This window comes from Lipophrys pholis (genome assembly GCF_963383615.2).
Source record: "Lipophrys pholis genome assembly, chromosome: 1".
In the NCBI taxonomy this organism is placed as follows: domain Eukaryota; kingdom Metazoa; phylum Chordata; class Actinopteri; order Blenniiformes; family Blenniidae; genus Lipophrys; species Lipophrys pholis.
The window spans coordinates 20,299,013-20,319,443 of NC_137635.1; the positions used below are offsets into that span (position 1 = coordinate 20,299,013).

The following is a 20,431-nucleotide window of genomic DNA, read 5'->3' on the forward strand; positions in this document are numbered from 1 at the left end:
CAATTAAAACATGAAACTACTGTTTTAACATTTATTACTTGAATACAAAAATGTTAAATGTGAAATGTCAATCAATTGTTAAAATGTACAGGCTGAATTTATGAATATATCAAAACTGCTGGAGTTTGTAGCTGCAATCCCTGTCCCTGGTCTTATCAGTGGATTGATATAATGGCATCGTTTTCACGACAGTTTCCTGGCTTTTTTCAATGAGCTGCACATATACATCCCCTCCCATCTGGAGCAGAAACACTTGTTTAGTGTGAATACATGTGATTTCTGTACTCAAATTATGTATATAATGAATTACAAATAGTTCCTGGGCCAGATTCAGCCAGACCCGACAACAACTTACACAGTTTTATGTATTAACATATAGTTTCATTGCGAGGGCGACGATTTTGTGTCAGGGTTAGGCATATGTACTTCATTGCAATAGTAAAGGGATATTGAGCGTTTTGTGGTGGTGAGAGTAATGTGCCATTGTGTGTCTTTTAGTAGAGGGATTTTCATTGGATGTTCTGTGATTTTTTCTATGATGTAATTTGAATAATTACTCCTTTCTCCTGGTGAGTTGTAACATTTATATGATATAGGAATCAAAATTAATAAAGAATAGAGTTAAAAATCAGTGATCAATTAATTGTGATCCTGAGCTCAAGCAGTGAGCACAATCCTTCTTTCTCAAAACAACAAGGATTAAAAATAACCATGAGGTCCAGGTGTGTTTCTGTTTTGTCTCTGCCTTCACATTTGTGTTGAATGATGAGCACACTTTGATAACAATGGACACAATATTCCTTTCTACCACGCTCTCCACACGTCAACAGCACATGCAGCCAACTCACAAGGACACTTTCTGTTAACGTGCCAGCCAAACACACACACATACTCATGTAGAAAACAGCTTTTTAAAAAAGAAATTATGTGATGTTTTCTCCTGCTATTTAGTTTCACCTCTCCATTCATCCATTCAAGTTGCTGTTTCTCATATTGAGACAAAGTCATGGCTGCATGTACGTGTCGTGCTGTGGGAACTTCATGTTAAAGAGCAGAGCTCTTTGAGATTTAATTCCAAAGCAGGAAGAAAAATGTAGCCTTGAGCTCCTGACACCATCGTGCACGCACACACGCACACTGAAACATTCTCCCACAGCTGCTTGCCTATCCACAGTGCAAAAAAAGAAATGGAAGGAGAATGATAGAGAAATATGATAAACAAATGAACCCATGTCGTTGCACTAAAAAGGGGACAGGAAAAGGAAGTGCGTGTGCGTGTGTGTGTCGGTGTATGTGTGTGTGTACTGACAATTCATACAAACATATAAAAGGATCTGTTGCTGGTTGTGCAGGGAAGGATAAAATACGCTGCCTGGTGCTTGTCTTTTCTCCGTGAGCGTCAATGTGAGCTGGGCTCAACTCCAGCCCCCTAACTCAAACTTGAATAAAGCTGCCATAGAAATGTTTTTCATGCAAAGTAGCTTAGTTTCAAACTTCAAAATACCACCTCATAAAATACAATACTGCTTTGAATACTTTTATTTTAACATTGTCTAATTGTTCCTATATTTTGAGCCAACAACCTGAAGGTTGCCACATGATTCGCTAATTTAAAATGCAACTCGGCTGAATAACATGGGCTGTTTTCCTATTCAGGAATCAGCTGAAAATTCGGGTGCTTAATCCAGTCAGATCGTGCGATAAAGTGTTGTAATTTGTTTTGTTCGGACATATACCAGACAGCACAGGATTGTTGGTATTGATTTGTTCTTTCAGTCAACTCTGAAGGTTTATGCTGCTGCTGACTGATTGACCTGGTGAACGGTGAAGTTGTTTTGTATTGACCCTATAAATACAGCATGCCTATTTCTTTATCTCTGTGCCAGCTGGATGTGTTCAAGGTCAGGAAAGCAGCAGATGGCCAAAGCCCAACACAAGCCTTTTGTTGAGCACAGACTTTTCAGCGGAGACAAAAAAGAAAGTTAAAGGAAGAGATACAGTGAGAGAACAAGATAGTGGGTCTTTGGAGGTGTTTATTGAAATAGCAGGTCCTTGTTGCCGCTCTCACCTGAGGAGGCAAGCTCAGCTCTGCAATCTCAGGGATCTTTCATCCGGCAAACAGCAATTCTGCAGAGACTTACACCGTTTACTGCACTGAGTCATACTTCAAAGCTCTGCTCGGTGTGTGCAAGGTGGTATTTATGCGCGTCTGCTGTCTCAGTTAGAGGGAGTGGGACTTACAAGAAAAGGTACCGGTGCCCTTGTTTTGATGAAACAAAAGGTGAAATGAAAACAACAACACATGAGATCCGCAACTTCTAGCAGCGGTAACATTGAAAAATAGCTTCCTGATGAAAGCAAAAATTAGAACATTGTTACCACGTCGACAACTTCTAATTTAATTCTGTGTAAAATGAGTGTAAATGTCTGTCACTCAAAATGTTGAACTATTCCTTTACCATCTCATTTCCTTCACTAACTACAAGTTGTGACTGTATAGTCCTAATTAGACGCTGATCTGTTCTCATAGCTGAAGGGGGTGTGAGAACAGTCACCGCGCCTGCGATGGGAGCAAAAACCAACACACAAACGCACTCCAGGCGGCTCACTTGGGTAATATTTTATTTACTCATTAATCTTCAAAACTATTTTTCATAATAAATTTCCACTTTATGTTCATCAAAGAACCGTAACAATAAAAATAAAAGTAAATACTGTAGAAAAATTGTACATATAGAAAATAAACATGGTTAATGAACACCTAGATGTAGAATCCCATTGGTTGAGATACCTCCTTTGTTTCAGATGGCAACACAACAAAGACAGAGGGAAAGGAAAGTGATGGCTATGGAGGAACTTTGAGGGCTGACAGAGAGAGAGAGAGAGAGAGCGAGGGAGAGAGAGAGAGAGAGAGAGAGAGAGAGAGAGAGAGAGAGAGAGAGAGAGAGAGACGTACCAAACAAGAAGGGAAACGAGAGCTGGGAGAGAACGGAGGTCATAAAGGCCAGTTAAAGAGAAAAAGGGAAAATGTTAATCGTTGACATTATACTTTGAACTCTCACACACAGTCAGTTTCATGTCCTTCCTCACCCTGGTCCATTCTGCATGCATCCGACTGCTTAGTTACATCGCTTGGAAGAACTGGAGGGGCTTTGTTCATGTCATGGCACTGTTTGTATTGATATCTCGTGGGGTTACAATTCTTCAGCTGCAGCGGGCTCAGACGCCGCAAAAGTCCATAAACAGATAAATATACCGTAGCCCATAGGAAAACCATCTGTCTCTGCTGTATTGGTAATGGGTATCGAGAAATCAGTTAACAAATAGAATGAATACATGAGGATGCAAAGATAGAGAGAAATGGGAGAGCCAATGAAATAAAGCAACGTATGTTGTCATTTAGCCAATGGCATCAAGAGCTGGATTTTTCTACCTATAAGCAACACATGGTAACATTTATTTTGTTCTGTTTTTGATTCTTTTCCTCGGCTGGTTTATGCTAAAAAAAAAGGTGGCTGGCTAGAGCAGGTATAGTGTGGGTTGGCCATTAAGACATCAGACTACAAAACAGGACATGGCCTGTGTTGTGCACACACATCCAAGTGTTACACTGCCGTTACAATGAAACCGGCAACGCCGTACTCGTCTTCCTCCTTAGCCCACAGAAACCTGCCACTTCTGGATTTAGTGGGACACGCCACCACTCCACAGCACGGCTCAGAGACTCAGGCATGCATCACACGCGAGATGGTCACACTTTGTCCATGAAGATTGGAACTGAGAGTTGATTAGGAGTTTTGAATCGTCGTCGAATCTCGCGGACTAAAAACCCACTTGAAGTGTGTATTTAGGAATACTTCAAGCCAAGGTGGTGAGTTTATGATGGTGGTGCTTCACGATGTAACCTCTGGAGTTTCAACGCGGTATAAATCACACGGAGTAAGATAATTCACGTGCAATAAGATCCCCCCTCCCTTCCCCAGTGTCTATTACTGCCCAAATGTTCTTCATAGTCATCGTTATCATTGCCATAACAATTATCATAATGATCTTCATCGTTTTCACCATTGTCTTCTTGTATAGTCTTCAGTGTCAGTTATGAAGATACAGTGGGTCTTTAGCATTGCAGTTAGATGTAGTTCTGCATGAGTAGATTGTTTATATTTTAATTGGTGTGCATGTTTGCTGTGTGCATGTGTATTTGTGTGTGCATGTGTGTGTGACACCACAGTCATGCATGACTGGTGTCTGTAGGTAGCATCTGAAGTCTCAAGTATCCTGTCCAGGAAAATATCTGTCAGTTTTCCACTGAATCCCACATTTGTGATTTACAGGGCGCCGTAAAACATCAGCTCTGCAGCATAACGACCGCAGCTCATCCATTATGTTAACGGGCACCAGCCCTGCCTCAGCCTATTCACTCATAATTCACCGTCTCTAATGGCTACACCCTGAATTCCTGTCCTGTTGCTCGGGAATAGACTTGTACTGTCGGTGTGCTTGTGTCCTCAGCATCCTCGCTGCTTCATCAAGTCCCATCTGCTAACAGGGAGGAAGGCCAAGAAGCTTGGAAGAGACACTTAGTGCTTGTCTTGGTGCTATTACATCTTCTTTGTTCTGGTGCTCTGCCTCTTGTTCAACACTTGCAGTCTGCCATGTGCTTGGCGCTTAAAAGTCCTCCTTGACCTCTTGGAGTCCAACTGGAGAGGTCCCGTTGTGGCAGAGAAGTAACAGTTTTTTTCTTCTTCTTCTTCTTTTTTTTTTTTAAATCTGGCTGCCCCCAAAATGTTTCTTTATTGGGAGTTGAACTGGTGCTTTCTAAATCATTTGGAATGGTGTTTATGTTCATAAAACAAGCCTCTCTCAGAGGCTCTGCTCATTGGTAAATACTGTACAGTGAGGGCTCATGCCCTCAGGCCAGTCTGTGTGTTAGTGTATGGATGTTTGTGCTTAATGTATGTCTGGACTTGTTTATGTGTATGTTTGTGCTTGCGAGCATGTGTGCAAGTGTGATTATTCGAGAGTAAACATTATCATCAGCATGTCTATGTCAGTGTGTATGTGTGTATTTTTTTTTTTTTTCAGAATATATCTATTTATGTACATATACCATTATATATAAAGGTGTATGCGTTATATGTCTGTGTGTCAGAAGTCTCCTGCCTCAGACATAGTACTCCTTGTCTTTGTTTTTCTTGTTCTTGGAGATCTTGGCGATGCCCAGCGGCTTGTCCTTGGCACTGCCATTGGGCTGTGTGGCTGAGTTGCTGATGTAGTTGCGGCTCTCGTCTACGTGGTAGGAGCCTTCATCACGGTTGCGATACTTGTACATGGCGTAGAGGAGGATGAGGATGCAGAGGGCGGCGGCTGCCACGATCCCTACCACCATGCCTGTAGTGCTGCTGCTCTCCCGTACCACTTCAGATGGCCCCGGGAACACTTTAACCTCTGGCAGGGGAGGCCGGGCTGCAGGAGAGGACAGTGGCATTATATCAGTTGACATTATTATGATGGACGTAAGCTAAATACTAATATTCTGCAGCCGGAAAATTCACGTCTTAATATCAGACTTTTGCTTTTTCACTTCACTATAAGGGGGTTGCAACATTTATGTAAAGAATTTATGACAGTGCTGGTCAGTGTCTCAGCTTGAGACACATTAAACTGCAATAAAATGCCTTGAGTGAGGGATAATAAAAAAAAATAAAAATGTTTCCTGCGGGGGATATGATTTGCAGTTCAAAAAAATAGCTGCAACACCTTATGCCCAAGTGAAGTACACATCACAATAACAACGTATTGTGACTCAAACATTGCGATAATGTCACGTCATGGGGGCTTGTGGAGATTCCCACCACAAGTCTACATTATTAATTTGGATTACATGTGAAGGTGGTGGGTGGAGAGCTGGAGCAATAAGACACAATGCATCATCGCGATGAATTATTTGACGTCTATTTTGCATATTGCTACATGCTGGCTGGGGAAAGCTGCTGCTTACAGCCAAAGCTGTTTACATATTATCATATAATGTGTAAACAGATTACATTACTCATTGCTGAGTGGAGGGCACAGGTGCCCATTATATCAAGTTTTATTACATACTTCTGACAATTTATGATAGAGGGTTGCAGTGAGAAAATATCTGACACCCTATTAAATGACTGCTAGTACGAAATTTGCATATGAATTTGTTAGGCTGTGGGGAGATCAGGTGATGGAGAAGAGGCAGGGGAAAAGAAAGAGAGGGTAAAACGTGATAAGAAAACAATGGAAAAGGAAGAGAAGAGAGGGGAGCAAAGCCTTAAAAGAGTGAGATGAAGAGAGAAGGTGGATAGAGAGTGTTAGGTAATGCCTGAAGGCAGAAACCTAAGTGGTTATGAAAAATTCATTGTAGTGAGTGACAAAGCCAGAGAGAGGGACACACAACAGAGTGGCATTGAGTGTGGAGGACATACGACAGAAAGAAAAGCTCCAAAAGGCAGTCTGAGTGGAGCTTTTGTGGGGGATTCTCACCTGAACTGGGGTCACAGGGGTCAATGTCTTCATCGTCGCTCGGACACTCAGCCGACGCCACCAGCAGGTCGTCTGCCGACTGCGGGGAAAAATTGAGAGCATAAATACACATTTATAGATACAAATCTGTGTTCCACAACATCTCCACAGAGATAAAATGCCTGTGCTCCACGCCCCTTCTGTTTATGTGTGACTGCACAACACCAATCCATCGCCCACCCGTTTTCCAGTTTGCCACACACACTATTGCCTGCTACGGCCCCCAGCAATGGCAGGCGGCCAAAACCCGAATGCCAAAGACAGAGAGAATAAGAAAGGAGGAGGGCGGAGAGAAACACTGAATCCTGTTTGAAACCACAAGGGGACAGTCAGATATCATCTCCTACCCTCTTAACCCTCCCCCTCCTGTTTTCTCTCGACTGGCCCTCCAATCTCGCCGCTTCCCTGTGTTCTATCCTCTTCATCTGATATTGGCAAGTGTTTACATGCGATGGGGAAGGCGTCGCATGACGCTAAAGGCGAGAGTAAAAGCAGTTTGGACTGAATATTCCAGCTCAGATGGGTGATTTAAATCCAATTTACTCAATAAGCATCAAGTCAATATGCTACTTGTAGTCAACCTCTAACCTACATTATCCGGTTAACATCTCAACAGCCACTCTTCTTCTGTGCCTCACTCTCCTCTCAATGGAAAAGGCGCCCTTTATCCTCTTCATCCCTTCTCCTCCTGTTGCCATGGCAACTCTAAGTTCAGGCTGTTACAAATGATGAGGAATAAAAAAAGGGAGTGTGCAACCTCAGTAGGGACCTGTGCATTGATTTGCCGTTCCAGCAAGAGTGTGAGGAGAAGGGAGGAAAAGAGAGGGGGAGGTTGAGTGAAAGATAAATAGATGGATAAAAGGAATTTTAGGTGAAGGCGATTTGGGAGGAAAGAGAATAGGGAAACAGATAGGAGGAGGAGGAGGAGGAGGACTTCAAAGTGTTGCGGTCTTTACTTAACACTGTGCTAATGTGCTCCGCATATTCATGAACTACTGTTAAACATCGCCTGCCTTGACGCTTCGGCATGAGAGATATGAGTGTGTGCGTGTGTGTGTGTGTGTGTGTGTGTGTGTGTGTGTGTGTGTGTGTGTGTGTGTGTGTGTGTGTGTGTGTGTGTGTGTGTGTGTGTGTGTGTGTTTTAACCACACTGGGCGCTCGGTGCCAGCACTAAATTAAAATTGGATTGTGATGCATTGCAGTAGATGTTAGCAACCCAGAGAATAAAGGAGAAAGGGGAGAGCAGCAGCGCTATAAAAGAGACGCGCTCTAGAGGCAGATTACAACTGAACTGCAGGAAAAATCTGAACCCAGTCAAAGTGCTAAGTGGTCGATGATGAAAATTACAAGCAGTGTTTCAAAGAGAAATCCATTAAGCATCGCGTTCTCTGTTTTCTTGCCCCCTTGTTTTTGTAAGAGACTGGATAAGTAGTGGAGAAGCCAAGCATTAGTTTATTCATCTAAGAAAGCCTCCTCTGGCCCTGCACGGGCTGCCGTTGATCCTGACAAGTCTAGTGTGGTTTAATTTTGGCCTGAAACATACATTAAGTTATTGGTGCTTGACTCTGTCTCTTTCCTCCACTGCCTTTCCAATCAGTTCTGCCCAGTGGGCTGTCAAATGCTGCTAGGGTGAGCTTAGCCTCTGGAATTCAGCCAGTCAATAAAGCTCTGTGCTTTTGCCAGGATCCAAATAGCACACAAACCAATCAGTCTGTAGGAAACACATCACTCCCGACATCAGTCACCGATCAATGTCAAGTCACCACGCTTGATTATTAATCTAAAGACACCTATGCACCCTGCACACACAGCGGCTCTGAATCCTGTAGATTGCAAATAACAATCAGACCACTTAATTTTACAATCTGTGACATCCCCCGTTCAGCTTACTGTCCCATTTAAATAGGAAGGTGTCAATAGCAGTATTGATCCACTTATCACATGGGCTACAGCTGATGGAAGAAATACTACGGGCGCAACAAACAACTTAAATCACGTCAATCACCTACAGAAGTTTGCAGAAGATGAGCTTAAAAAAATTACGAGGACCCGCCGCCCCTCCGCCTTCTGCCCCTCCCTCCATGTCCCCATCTTTTCAGGGTCTATCGTGATAGCACGCTGACATAATGACGGACACATATAATTAGAGGACAACAAACTGGATACAAGAGGAAAGAGACAGGAATTCAGAGGGCGAAAAGAGAAGAAGGACATCTGCATGCTTAAAGAGCAAAAATTCTACCTGAGCAGCCGAACAGTGCCAACGGCCGTCCATGCCTCCCTGACTGCCTATTTCACACATGGTCACGGCACTCTGTCCTCACACACTCTCGGAGAAGATTCAACAGCTTGTCTGCTACTTTCACAACTGGAAATCACGCGCACATGTACACACACACACATACACTCTACAACAGCCGTACATGCTCCATTGGTCTATTTCTATTTAAGCAAACAGGCGCGCACAGAATCAGGCAGAAGTTGGCAGGCTGATGAAGAGATCCTGACGAGCGAGGAGAGGAGCTAGCTTCACTACTGCAGATGGTGAGATAGACTCATACACCGCCTGCATTAACAGCCTATCACTGGAGCTCAACCACAGACAGAGGAGGGAGGGAGGCTAGAGAGGAGGAGGTGGGGGGAGTGACGAGTAAATATGGAAAGATATGGAGAGAGAGACAGCAAAGGAGAGCAAGAAGGAACGAAAAAGAGAAAGTGAGCTGGGGGACAGGGGAAAAAGTATCTCCAGGAGACAAGGACAGCAAGTGAGGTTAAAAAAAAAAAAGGCAAGATGGAGACCAAGATTTGAAAGATGTGAAGAGAGCAAAGAAAGCAACAAGAAAAGAAAAAAAAAAATCAGATGAGGAGAGACAGACAGACCATCAGAGAGCGTGTGGAAGTGTCTGGGTCAGCTGATTCCCCGATAGCCAATCGAGCGCTGCACTGAGCCTCAGGTTTCTTCCATCAGTCCTCCCAACAGACATTCGTAGGTACACTCACACATGCATGAACCGAAACAGCCAACAAGAACACATCCACAGACAGACATCGAACATCAAAACCAAACTCCAATTCTGTGACTCAGAGCAGCCTCTAGCATAAACACTCATACATTCTCACACGGTCTCCCTCTCTGCTTCTCGCTGGTGCTCAGCTGTCATGCATTATTAATTCCTTCCACTTTTCAACAGGCACAAAAAAAAAAAATAAAAATCAACACACTGTGGACTTGGGGAGGAAGCATATAACATATTCTCACTGCATGAAGAACTCATGGTAGGGGTGATCCCATGGGGAAACTTAGACAGATCCAAATTCAAGACACACCCAATCGTGAGGCATGTGCAAGAAAATCAATGACTTGCTCGGACCCGTGGCACTTTAGTGAGACACCCCTTACTGCCCCTCCTCTGACGCAATGTGCTGCAATTCCAGACTATTGTTCTCGATCCACCTGAGTGTTTGTGTGTGTGTGTGTGTGCGTGCAATCTGTGTTCGTCTCCCCTTTTTATGTGTGTGCTGGTTAAGACCAGGTTGGTTGCCAGGCAACACTAGTCAGCCTCAATAGAGGAGCTGTAGATTCTTCTTCACCCTTTATAGGGCACTCATCGAAAGACTTGAACATTGAACATCTTCACCCTATGGGGTTGTTGAATGATTTTTTTTTTTCTTTCTTGATTTCTTTTTTCGACTTTGCTGACTTTTTGAAGAAGTCAGCACAAATAATCATCAAACTCTTTTAGATGCACATTAAAATGTGATTATCGATTTGTGAAGTTCTAACAGTGGATGTCTCTAATGCATATATGCCAGATCGTTTGGCCAAACAACATCTCCAACAATGAACGTCACAGAAAAACGGAGATTCGAACCATCATCTAGATAATCTCCTTGATTGGAGCAGGACCAGAAAACCAAAACTGCCTCACGATGAACACCGTCAGGCAAAAGAAAACCTGGGAAAACCACCTGGCACAAGACAGAGCTGGAACAGATTAACCTGTCATAGGAAGAGAGGCGACATGCTGCCATGGAGCGAACACAATGGAGAGACCTTTTTGAAGCTTTATGTCACTGGGGATGAAGTGTTCAAGAAAATGAAAACCTTCAGCACAGCTAATGGGAAGGCCAAAGGTGTCGCCATGTTCAACAAGACAAGGCCAGATGTATTGAATAAGTAAGTTTGAGCCGCACATCAATACGCAACGTGCGTACTTCTGATTTCTTTCGCTCCGAAAGAAATCTGACAATCATCACATTCCTGAAGCTCATTTAAACACATCAGATCTGATCATTGTCTGGCGACAGAAAAAAGAAAGGCACACTGTTCGTTGCAATTCATAATCCGTGGCACTTATACAAATTTTAAAGCAGGAACTGTTTAAATCATATAATTGTTGAAGGGCTGGTTTGTTCTTTTTGAAATGACGACACCCACCCTTTCAAGGCTGAGTTTCATAGTTTCAGCCAGAAAGACGAAGCATTACAAAAACAGCTTTATTCCAAACGCCATCGGCAACATGAACAAATAAAAGAAACTCTAAAATATTCTACAAGATTTTTTATTTGTATCAATATTTCAACAGGATCTTTGCACATTTTGTAATCTTCCTTCCTCTTTTATCGGTGGCACACATTGCATTTTTGATAGGCTTTAATCTAGGACTTATTTTGTTGTTTGAATTGATGGTTCCCTTCCCCAGTGGCGGTCTTCTTGTTATTTTTGTCTCGAGCACCGTCATCACTGTGATATGATGTCTCGCAAGAATTTACCTTCATCTTGTCATAGTAGTGGTTTTAAGAGTACATGTAATGTATTTTCATCTCTCAATTAATCAAGATTGTGGTATATTTAACTTTTTCTGGGTTTTTAATTTTAAGTAAAGATTGATTCATTTATGAATTGATTTGCAGTATTTTTTAGATACAGAGTGCATATAGTCAAGCAAGTCTTCATATTTTCAAGATAAATTTTTGGTCCAAAGCGAAAGAGCCAAAACACTGTTTCTGTGATTAAGATGTGATTAAGAGCAACAGTGTCATCCATCACTGATGTGCACAATGCCATTAATCTCAATTGAGTGATTACTCCTTAATATTCCCCAATAACTTTAAAACTGAGAATGTAAGTCAATTAAAGTGATGCTGAACATTAAAAGAGACAGTTTGTGCAGAATATTAATATTAAGAGCGTTGCGTTATGTCTTTTTGAAACAGATTGGATGATATGCCCAGTGCACATTAAACAGTGTGCAGAGCTGCAGTCTGTGGATTTTCACACACTCGCCAAATATATCCAAATAGTCTATGTAGGCATTTTTTCCCTGCAAATAACACGTCATAAAATAGTTACCCAGCACAAGTGGAAAGAGGAGAATTTTTTTTCTCTTCAAGCAGATATATTTTAAGATAGAAATGCCAAGTGATAAATTTTTTCCTCTTTTTTTATATCAAAAGCAAATGGTGTAAAATTTTATATACCGGTATATATTTTTTTCATAATGTTAAAAAGTCACTGAAAGAAGAAATAAATCTTGTGTAATCTTGTTATTGTACAATATTTGAAGTAGCGTGCAAGCAGCATGTATACATCTTAGTATTTAGCACTTGAAATAGGAAGAAATGTGTATTTTTCTTAATAAAGTGTTAAATGAGAGTTTTGGGGCCAACAGGAGTGATTCGATTGGCAGACTGGAGCAAACACTGCAGTATGCCGATCGTCTGCTCTGACCTAGTTCTCATACAGTGATAGTGACTCTGGTGCTCTGCTCTGCATCTCAGATTCAGCTCAGCCATCGGTATATCACAAGAGCAGGGACGGTTCATCTAAATCACATTTGCATAAACAGGCAGAGATTGAGAAGCGAGGTGTGAAAACAGGAACCAGTGACAGTGCTGTCACTCTGGAGCGCTATCCATCCAGCTCCCGTATCCATTATTGATGCCTGAGGCTTAGCTCACAGCCCTCTGCGTTCTATTATTTATGTCTGAAACAGCTGGCGGTTTATACACAGAGGAGCGAGCCTCTGTGGGAGTCTGGATGGGAGAGAGAAAGCAAGCAACGGGTATTGGGGCACCCTATCTCCATGGCAACTTGTATCACTTGGAAAAAAAAAACGAAAAAAAAAAGAACCATCTTTTTTCAGTGCGGCAGTTTTATAACACAGAAGAAGAACTGCAGCACACACAGACGCCCACAAAGAGCCTGACAGCGTCTCAGTAGTGATCTGAACAATAGAGTATTAGAGTCTGTGGTGTACCTGCTGCTAATGCATCCTCAGCCACTACAAAATAGGTCTCCGTAACAATCGTGTTTCTGTCGTCCCATTTGGATCAGTTTACTTAACACATATTATGGAAAAGCCATTACATCCTCCATTAGCACAAACATTTCTCCTCCAGTAATTTCGTGGGGAGGGACCACTCAGTTTGAGAATTTGCCAGCTAATCCATTTGTGTGCATGTAGCAGAAAAATTAAATGAGAACGTGAGCTTTCGATCCATCGGGTCATTTTGGTTGATCTGACTAACGTTGGAAGACAATGGGTCTGGTGCCAGATGTGACATACAAACATATTTTCTCTTATTTTTGATCAAGATCTTTTCAATAAGTATAATAGAATTAATAATTCAACCGATTGACCCACCAATTGTAGTTGATTATATTGAAACGTCTTCTTGTTTGGCTCCTTTCAGCCTTTATACTAAAAATTGTTGATCTTTTGAGATCAACACACTCCAACGCTGCGATTTCTGTGCAATCTTTTGCCGACAATTTCTTTCCCCAAATCAAAATGCCTTGTCAACAGTGTCTCTATTTCACAGCTTCTGAAGTGTTTCTTCTAACAGCCTTTTGTTGTTGTTGGTGGCATTAGCCGTTCAAGTGTTAGTTCAGTACATCCAGGATAAGATGAGATCTGGTTGGTTGAAAATATTTGTTGCATCGAGAGTTGACTTTAACAAATTTTGAACATTTTGCTGCTCGAGGACTAATGTTACATAAGTCAACTGCAGCTTTTGCAATCTTTAAAGGTCAAGGTTGATTTTGCAGTGATATGTTTTGCGCAGTATTTTTTTTTTGCTTTGGTGTGTTAGATGATATATTATTTCATCTCTTTACAGCTGAAATGAGATAAATGAGGGAATTTGTAAATTCACCTTCTGGTGTCACATTCTGGTCATCACATTCTCTCACTGTTCATACAGCACAAACTGCCAGCTTATGTATGACTTGCACTGACTCCGACTACCTTTAAATTCGGGCAGCAAACTTTGATGTTGGAGCGTCCTGGTGGCCCACAGGCCAGAAAAGCTGGCCGTGTAATTCAGCGTTTGAGGTTCAGCTCGCAACCTTTCGGTACACATCATGCTCGATTTTAGCTCCTCTTGGCCAAAACGACTAAAAGAACCTTCAAAAAACTTTCCAGCTGTCCTCCGGCCTTTAACGGGCTCATGAGCAGGCATCATCATCTGCCTTCTACTTTTTGCTTTAATCCATAACGTCTTATCCCACTTGTTTTGTTCAATGTCTGTGACGGACCATGTGAAAGAAAGGAATATGTGACATGAGTGAAGTGGCTGCTTTGAGTGGAGCTTTAAACAACAGCACTCTTGCGGGCATATCTCGCCTTTCCTCCAGTCCTTGATTAGTGGGGCTGTGTGCTTGCTAATCCTCTTACCGAGTCAGAAAAGACATTTATCACAGCGAATTACCACTTTTTAATTATCTATTGTCACACCAGAGGAGGGTTGCTGTGTTACAGTTGAACAGCAGATATTTATGTGACCACACATGGCACGGCTTTAATGAGCTCGAATGGCGAGGACTGCGCTCTGACCTGTGTGGGGCCCTGCTTCCTGTTGGTGGCTGTGGTGGTGGTGATGTCACTGATGGAGGTGGCAGGGCCGGAGTGGTTGCCTCCGCCCGCGGCGCTGGACTGCGGGGTGATGGAGGAGGACGGCATGTCACCGACCAGCCGCGCGCTGCCCTCCACCCTAATGTGCGCGTGCCCCTCGGCGGCCATGTTGAGGATGCGTAGGCCGTTGTAGTAGAGGCCAGCCAGCTGCCCCTGGAACATGGCCGCGCCTGGCTCACCTCCGCCGACTCGCACCGTCGTCTGGCTGTTGAAGATGGTCAGCTGGCGGCCTACGCGGGCACACGCACACGCCAAACACACAGAGAGGCGCACGGGAGGTAGACGTGTACAGATGCACGCAAATACGGTCGCGTGCACACACGCACACGCACACGCACACACACACACACACACACACACACGCACACGCACACACAAACACACACACACACACACACACAAAGAGTGTTTGAGTGTTACACAATCCACCACCCCCGAGCCATGGTGAGAGGATGGGATAGATTAAGCATGGCAGAGCAAACCGAAGCCGTGGAGAACCGTGGAGAAGGCCGAGACTGAGAGAGATAAGAGTGAGAACAGACAACAGAAAGAGGACGGGGGGGGGGGGGGGGGGGGGGGGGGGGGGGGGGAGGGTGAGGAAACGGAGAAGTTGAGGAGGAGGATGAAGAGGCAAAGAACAGCAGGAGGAGGAAGAGTCAGCAGATGAGAGGAGTCAGAGAGGGCCCTGAGAAGACGGGGCTGACAGATGGTTGGAATGTTGATGGCTGTGCGGCACAACATTATATTTGAAGGAGCGACAGACAGGCAGACAGAGAGACAGAGATCTAGGGAACTGTTGTCACAGCCCTATGAAGCATGCACAGGTTATAAGCTCTAGCACTGCTCACTGTTAAAGGGACTAGAGGCTAATTTAAGGAGCTCTGCTGAAGTTTAGGAGGAAAACTTTTACATACTTTTTTTTTGGGAAAAAAAAAAAGCATTGCTCTATTAATCATTTCAAATTTACATAATTCTTACAAGACACAATACTTTGCATGTACTTTAATTTGATTACAAAATTGTTCTCAACATATATGCTTTAGTAAATGCTTTATTGTTTACAATTTGAGAAGAAACAACATTATTTACCATTCTTAATAAAGCATCTTTTATCAGTACTATTTTCTGATTTATTCACATTTAAATCTCTCCATCGTCCCTTTAACCTGATATTATCAGATACACACTAACAAGATACGTTCACAGGCACTACAGTTTACACAGTATTACATACTAGAGCTGCCCAACTTTTAAATACTTAGTTATGGATTTAGATTTTTAGATGTTAGTTGATGGTGCACAATAAAGTCAACTGTCTTCAAGTTGTATTTTTTAAAGCTGAAAGTTTTAAGGAATTTTAATCAGGGTTTTTACCTTTGTCGAGTAGCCAATCGTCAACTACTCGACCGAGCCGATAGGGGATTCGCTGTCTGGCGATGGCCAGGCGCTCGTTATCAATGTTGCCTTTAATTTAGAGATGAAAACACAGTAGTAATTACGCACATCCAAACGTGGTACAGGAGCTGGATACAAAAAGAACAGCAATGAAAAGAAAGTAATGGTCTGCTCATTGTTAGCATGTCACTGTGTTACGGTAAGCTTGGCGTGCTGGAAGAAGAGGAGCGGAATTTTCTACGTTTCCAGTGAGCGGACTCTTACTCTCTGTTCATTGGGTTTAATTTAAAGAGACATTTCACGGGTTAACATCTGCAAGAGCACAGGGAAATAATGTTACAGCTGCCACATACTGAGTTTAGAGTTACATACAGGAAGAACCCTCACACACACCTCACAACAACTAACATTTAGCATTTTAACTAGAAGCTATCTAAAGTCTGGACCTCATTGTGTTAAAGACTTCTATCTAAGATTACCACTTTAAATATAAAAAAACAACAAATGTAAAAACAAAGACTGTATTCAACAAAATACACTTTTTCTTTATCTTATTTTTTCTCTCTAGTTAAACATTTATCTCAAAATATGACATGTTTTTAAATTATTATTTGTCCAAAAAATGCACCAACTGTTATTATTTTCTTTTATGGTGAGAAAAACCAACTGACACCTGAGTTAACCGTTTTCATAAATTACCTTTAACACTATTTAACAGGGCTAACATGACATAGCTGGCTAGTATACAAGCTATTGTAATAACTGACCCATTTTATGGTTTAAAAAGTCACGTTTCATGTCATTTCACACATATTTCATTTCATACACATTAACATAAAACAAAATAAAGAAAAGAAATGCAATTAAATTTCTCGAACGCTGTTTAAATAGAAACATCGAAAGGAACATGTGGTTCATCAATCAGAAGGGGGGTTAATTTGGACTAGGGTGTATGCAGCGCCGCCCCGGGAGGAGGTGGTGCTGTGGTGGGTCAGAGGGAGGGGCTTACATGGGCGGCGCAGGGCCTACCTGAGGGATACCGCTCTATGACCGGCAGGTCGTCCAGCTGGAGGGTTGCATTGCCACCACTGCGGGTGAACCGAATTATGTGGTACTTCCCATCGTTGACAAACTTGGAGCTCTCCTCGATGTTGATGTCATCAGTGCCAACGTTAAACACTACTCTAATGTTTCCTTTATCCTGAGAAAGAGAGGGGGGGGAGAGATAGGAATTTGCTTAATTGGAAATGTGACTAACGCTGATGTACCACTGATGGTAATTGTATTATATTTTGACATCTAATGATCTGGACCTGGGATTTGGAAACTGATCGGTGTTTGATGACAGGGCTGCAAAACATTTCATCATCATACCAGGAGACCTTAAGAGAATTATGGCCACTAATGTAAATACAGGACGAATTGTATGTCTGGCATTGTAGTGAAATACATACATTTGATATTTCAACCTTGAAATAAACTCAGTAATATAGTATTATGGAGTAATTTTAATTCATTCAAATATACTTAAAATGACCATCATCATAACATGTGAAAACAATAGCTTAATCATTTTGGAAAACTGTCTCCCAGGCCGCTAAGAACGAGTCGAGGAGGCGACAGGTGCTCATGTCTGATCTGAACCATAATGCCAGTGGAATCCTTCAAGAAAGAGATGCAAGATGCATGATAAACTAAATGTCACACGTTGTTCGGCCGACACTCTGAAAGAGATTTCATGTGCTTACTATTTGCAGCTGCAGGTAGTCTCCCAAGCCATTTGCACTGTCCACCCGCAGCAGAATGGCATGTTTCTGTTGGGTGCTGAACCCCAGGGCGAGCCTGTCAGCCCTGGTGCTGGGGCGTTCGTTTGGGGGCCACGTGTAAACCACCATGCCTCCGTCGCGGCCGAAGATATAGGTGGTCCCAGCTGGTCCGCAAAGATTTAAAATGTGATTACAGGAAAGTCTGCATGCCACAACACTGCTACCTATCATCGGGGGTTCCCTGTTGCAGATTGTATTTCTACCTGCTCTTCTTGGTGAATGTTTATAAATTGGGGGCTGATTGCAAAATAACAATACAAACTTTAAAATATCACAGCTGACTACTCTTACTACTAGAGAATGACTCTAATGAATGACTCAGAGAAATACACCATGCAATAGTTTGACTCATAGGGCCACTACAAACCCATTAGCGATACTACTTGTAAAGCAGCAGAGAAAATATGGTATTTAAAGCGAGAAAGCAGAGTGAATTTTCATTCCACGATACATAAGGACAGAGAGACAAGTGAGGGAGTATTCTTGGGTAATATTCCAGCCGAGAGTTAACACTGCCCCCCCGTGGCTGCTTGGATAAATGCACACAGACGTTCTTCAGTCTGGTGTTGGAAATCATACATTTTAAATGCAGCAACATTGTACGTGAAGTTGTGAACCAGGTGTAAGTGTAAATTTGTACTAGACAATATAGGATGCCATATAACCTGTATTCTAACATGTATATACTGAAAATGTGTTTGATGGGGACAGAATAACAGCAAAGTCTCACCGTCGTTGCATAACGGCCCAGCATAGGAAGTCATACTGCAGTCACAGGTGAATCCCTCCCACTGCTGCAGACAAACTCCCTGATTGGAGCAGGAATCTTCTTGACAGGTGGTGCTGGGACCTGCAGTGACAGATGTGGTGGGGTGAAAGGGTGCAGAAATTAGCAATTGAGAGAAAAAGACACACTATTTTGTTGCTGTGTCTGAAGCCCAGTGTATTCTCTGCATTACAGCATCTGCTTATTTATAGCTCGTATTTCCTTGAAACATTTCCCCCGTAATTCTAAATGGCCTCAAAAAACTGTTACACCGCAAGGGTGTTATGATTAGTAGCATTACTGACACCAGGATGTTGTGGATTGGCACTTTAACTTCACAGTGAAAGAAGAAGTGAACCTAGACTGTGATAACGGGTGAAAAAAGCCAAATGTGGAGAGCATGCAGGTGGTGAGTCCAGATGAGTGGGGAGAGGACAGGAGGAGTAGTTAAACATAAGAGCATGGAGTTATGTTTAAAGGTTTTCATTCTCAATACTCTCTTTTGACAGTCTCTCCCTGCCTCGTGCTATCACCACGCACAAGGAGAATGTCAAAGCTCCAAACTTAGTTCTCCTTCACTGCACTTCCAGCATGAGGCATGGAGGAAAGGGTGTGAAATGATTCACACATAGAGTATTGGAGTTTAGGTTGGGAGTCAGTAGGAGGGGGTTAGAGAGGCATGCTGCTCGGTGGAGCTGTGGTCAACTCAAGTCAAGCAGTGGTAATGTCACTACTGCGATGAGATCACTACGGTGGCTAGGAGAGGACAGGTCACCTCTGACCTTTGACTCTGGATCAATGAGATCCGGCACAACACTGGACACCACTGGGTTGTTTCAAGACACGCGTACAGACACACACACACACACACACACACACACACACACACACACACACACACACACACACACACACACACACACACACACACACACACACACACACACACACACACACACACACACACACACACGCCCCCACACACACTTGTCTGCCACTCTCACGCACGTGTCTCACATGCCCACACAAAGCCATATACCTTGCAAGTCAGCTTTCATCAATGTAACTTTTGTCAGCCAAACAAAAAAGCAAACAGGCAAGTTAAGTTAGATGGTTAGTCAATGCACACAGATGCCTGTGAACTGCTGAAAGAGTGGAGAAAAAGTGCAGATAGACTGAGGAGGAAATGAAACGAAAAAAATTTAAAAATCACATCTAAACCACAAGGAGCTTGGTTAGTGGGTTACCCTAAAAACAGAGAGCATGAGTTAAATGAAAACTGAAAGAAAAAGGTAGTAGGGACATGGAGACCGGACGGAGCTGCTGCTATATTTGCACCTCACCTTCACAACCTCTCTCCACTTGTCCCATCGTTGCCAAGGCATCGGCTAAAAGGTCCGGGAGGCGGCCATTAAGATCAACTGTTGCTAGGCAACCCTGAAATCCCTCCCTTGAGTGGACCAGCTTAGGCAGGTCTCGGTACATCTCTTTGGAAACACCCCCAATGTACAGATCACCTGTCGAGGAGACGATATTAAATGTCAGCAACGTGAACTGATGCTTCATTGTTTATCATGACTACATCAGTGTTGATTATCTTCTCTATTGTAGTGATTGGTGTCAAGTCCAGGTCCTAGAGGGCCACACACCCGCATGTTTTTAACCTCTTCCTCCTGATTGTAACATGTCGCTCATTAGCAGGCTTTCTGCGCTGGCTGATGACAGATTCCTGATATTAATGTTAGTTGGTGCACTGAAACCCTGCAGGACAGTGACCCTTCAGCACCAGCGCTGTAATTATCAAGTGGAAAACCTGGAAAGTTAGCAATAATAGAAATACTTCTAAATATATGGAAATACTGCTAGACATTAAAGACTATGGCAGGTTTACATAGATAGCAAACTATGTTTATTTAGAATAAGTTTGCTCCATCACCGATTACATCATTTGGAAATACGATTACTCACGTGAA

At 42.8% G+C, this 20,431-nt stretch overlaps 1 protein-coding gene across 1 annotated transcript in view; it reads right to left on the minus strand.

The window, feature by feature from the left end:
• Positions 1-2,612: 2,612 nt before the first annotated feature.
• nrxn1a (neurexin 1a) overlaps positions 2,613-20,431 on the minus strand; it is a 40,609-nt gene continuing 22,790 nt past the window's right edge. Inside the window, exons 13-21 of the mRNA XM_080487471.1 lie at positions 19,802-19,975; positions 19,498-19,524; positions 18,423-18,542; positions 17,615-17,796; positions 16,896-17,067; positions 15,846-15,935; positions 14,394-14,701; positions 6,517-6,595; positions 2,613-5,466 (exon numbers count right to left, since the gene is read on the minus strand). Coding sequence (XP_080343597.1) covers positions 5,165-5,466; positions 6,517-6,595; positions 14,394-14,701; positions 15,846-15,935; positions 16,896-17,067; positions 17,615-17,796; positions 18,423-18,542; positions 19,498-19,524; positions 19,802-19,975 — 1,454 coding nt within the window. The 3' untranslated portion in view covers positions 2,613-5,164. The remainder of the gene's footprint in view (positions 5,467-6,516; positions 6,596-14,393; positions 14,702-15,845; positions 15,936-16,895; positions 17,068-17,614; positions 17,797-18,422; positions 18,543-19,497; positions 19,525-19,801; positions 19,976-20,431) is intronic.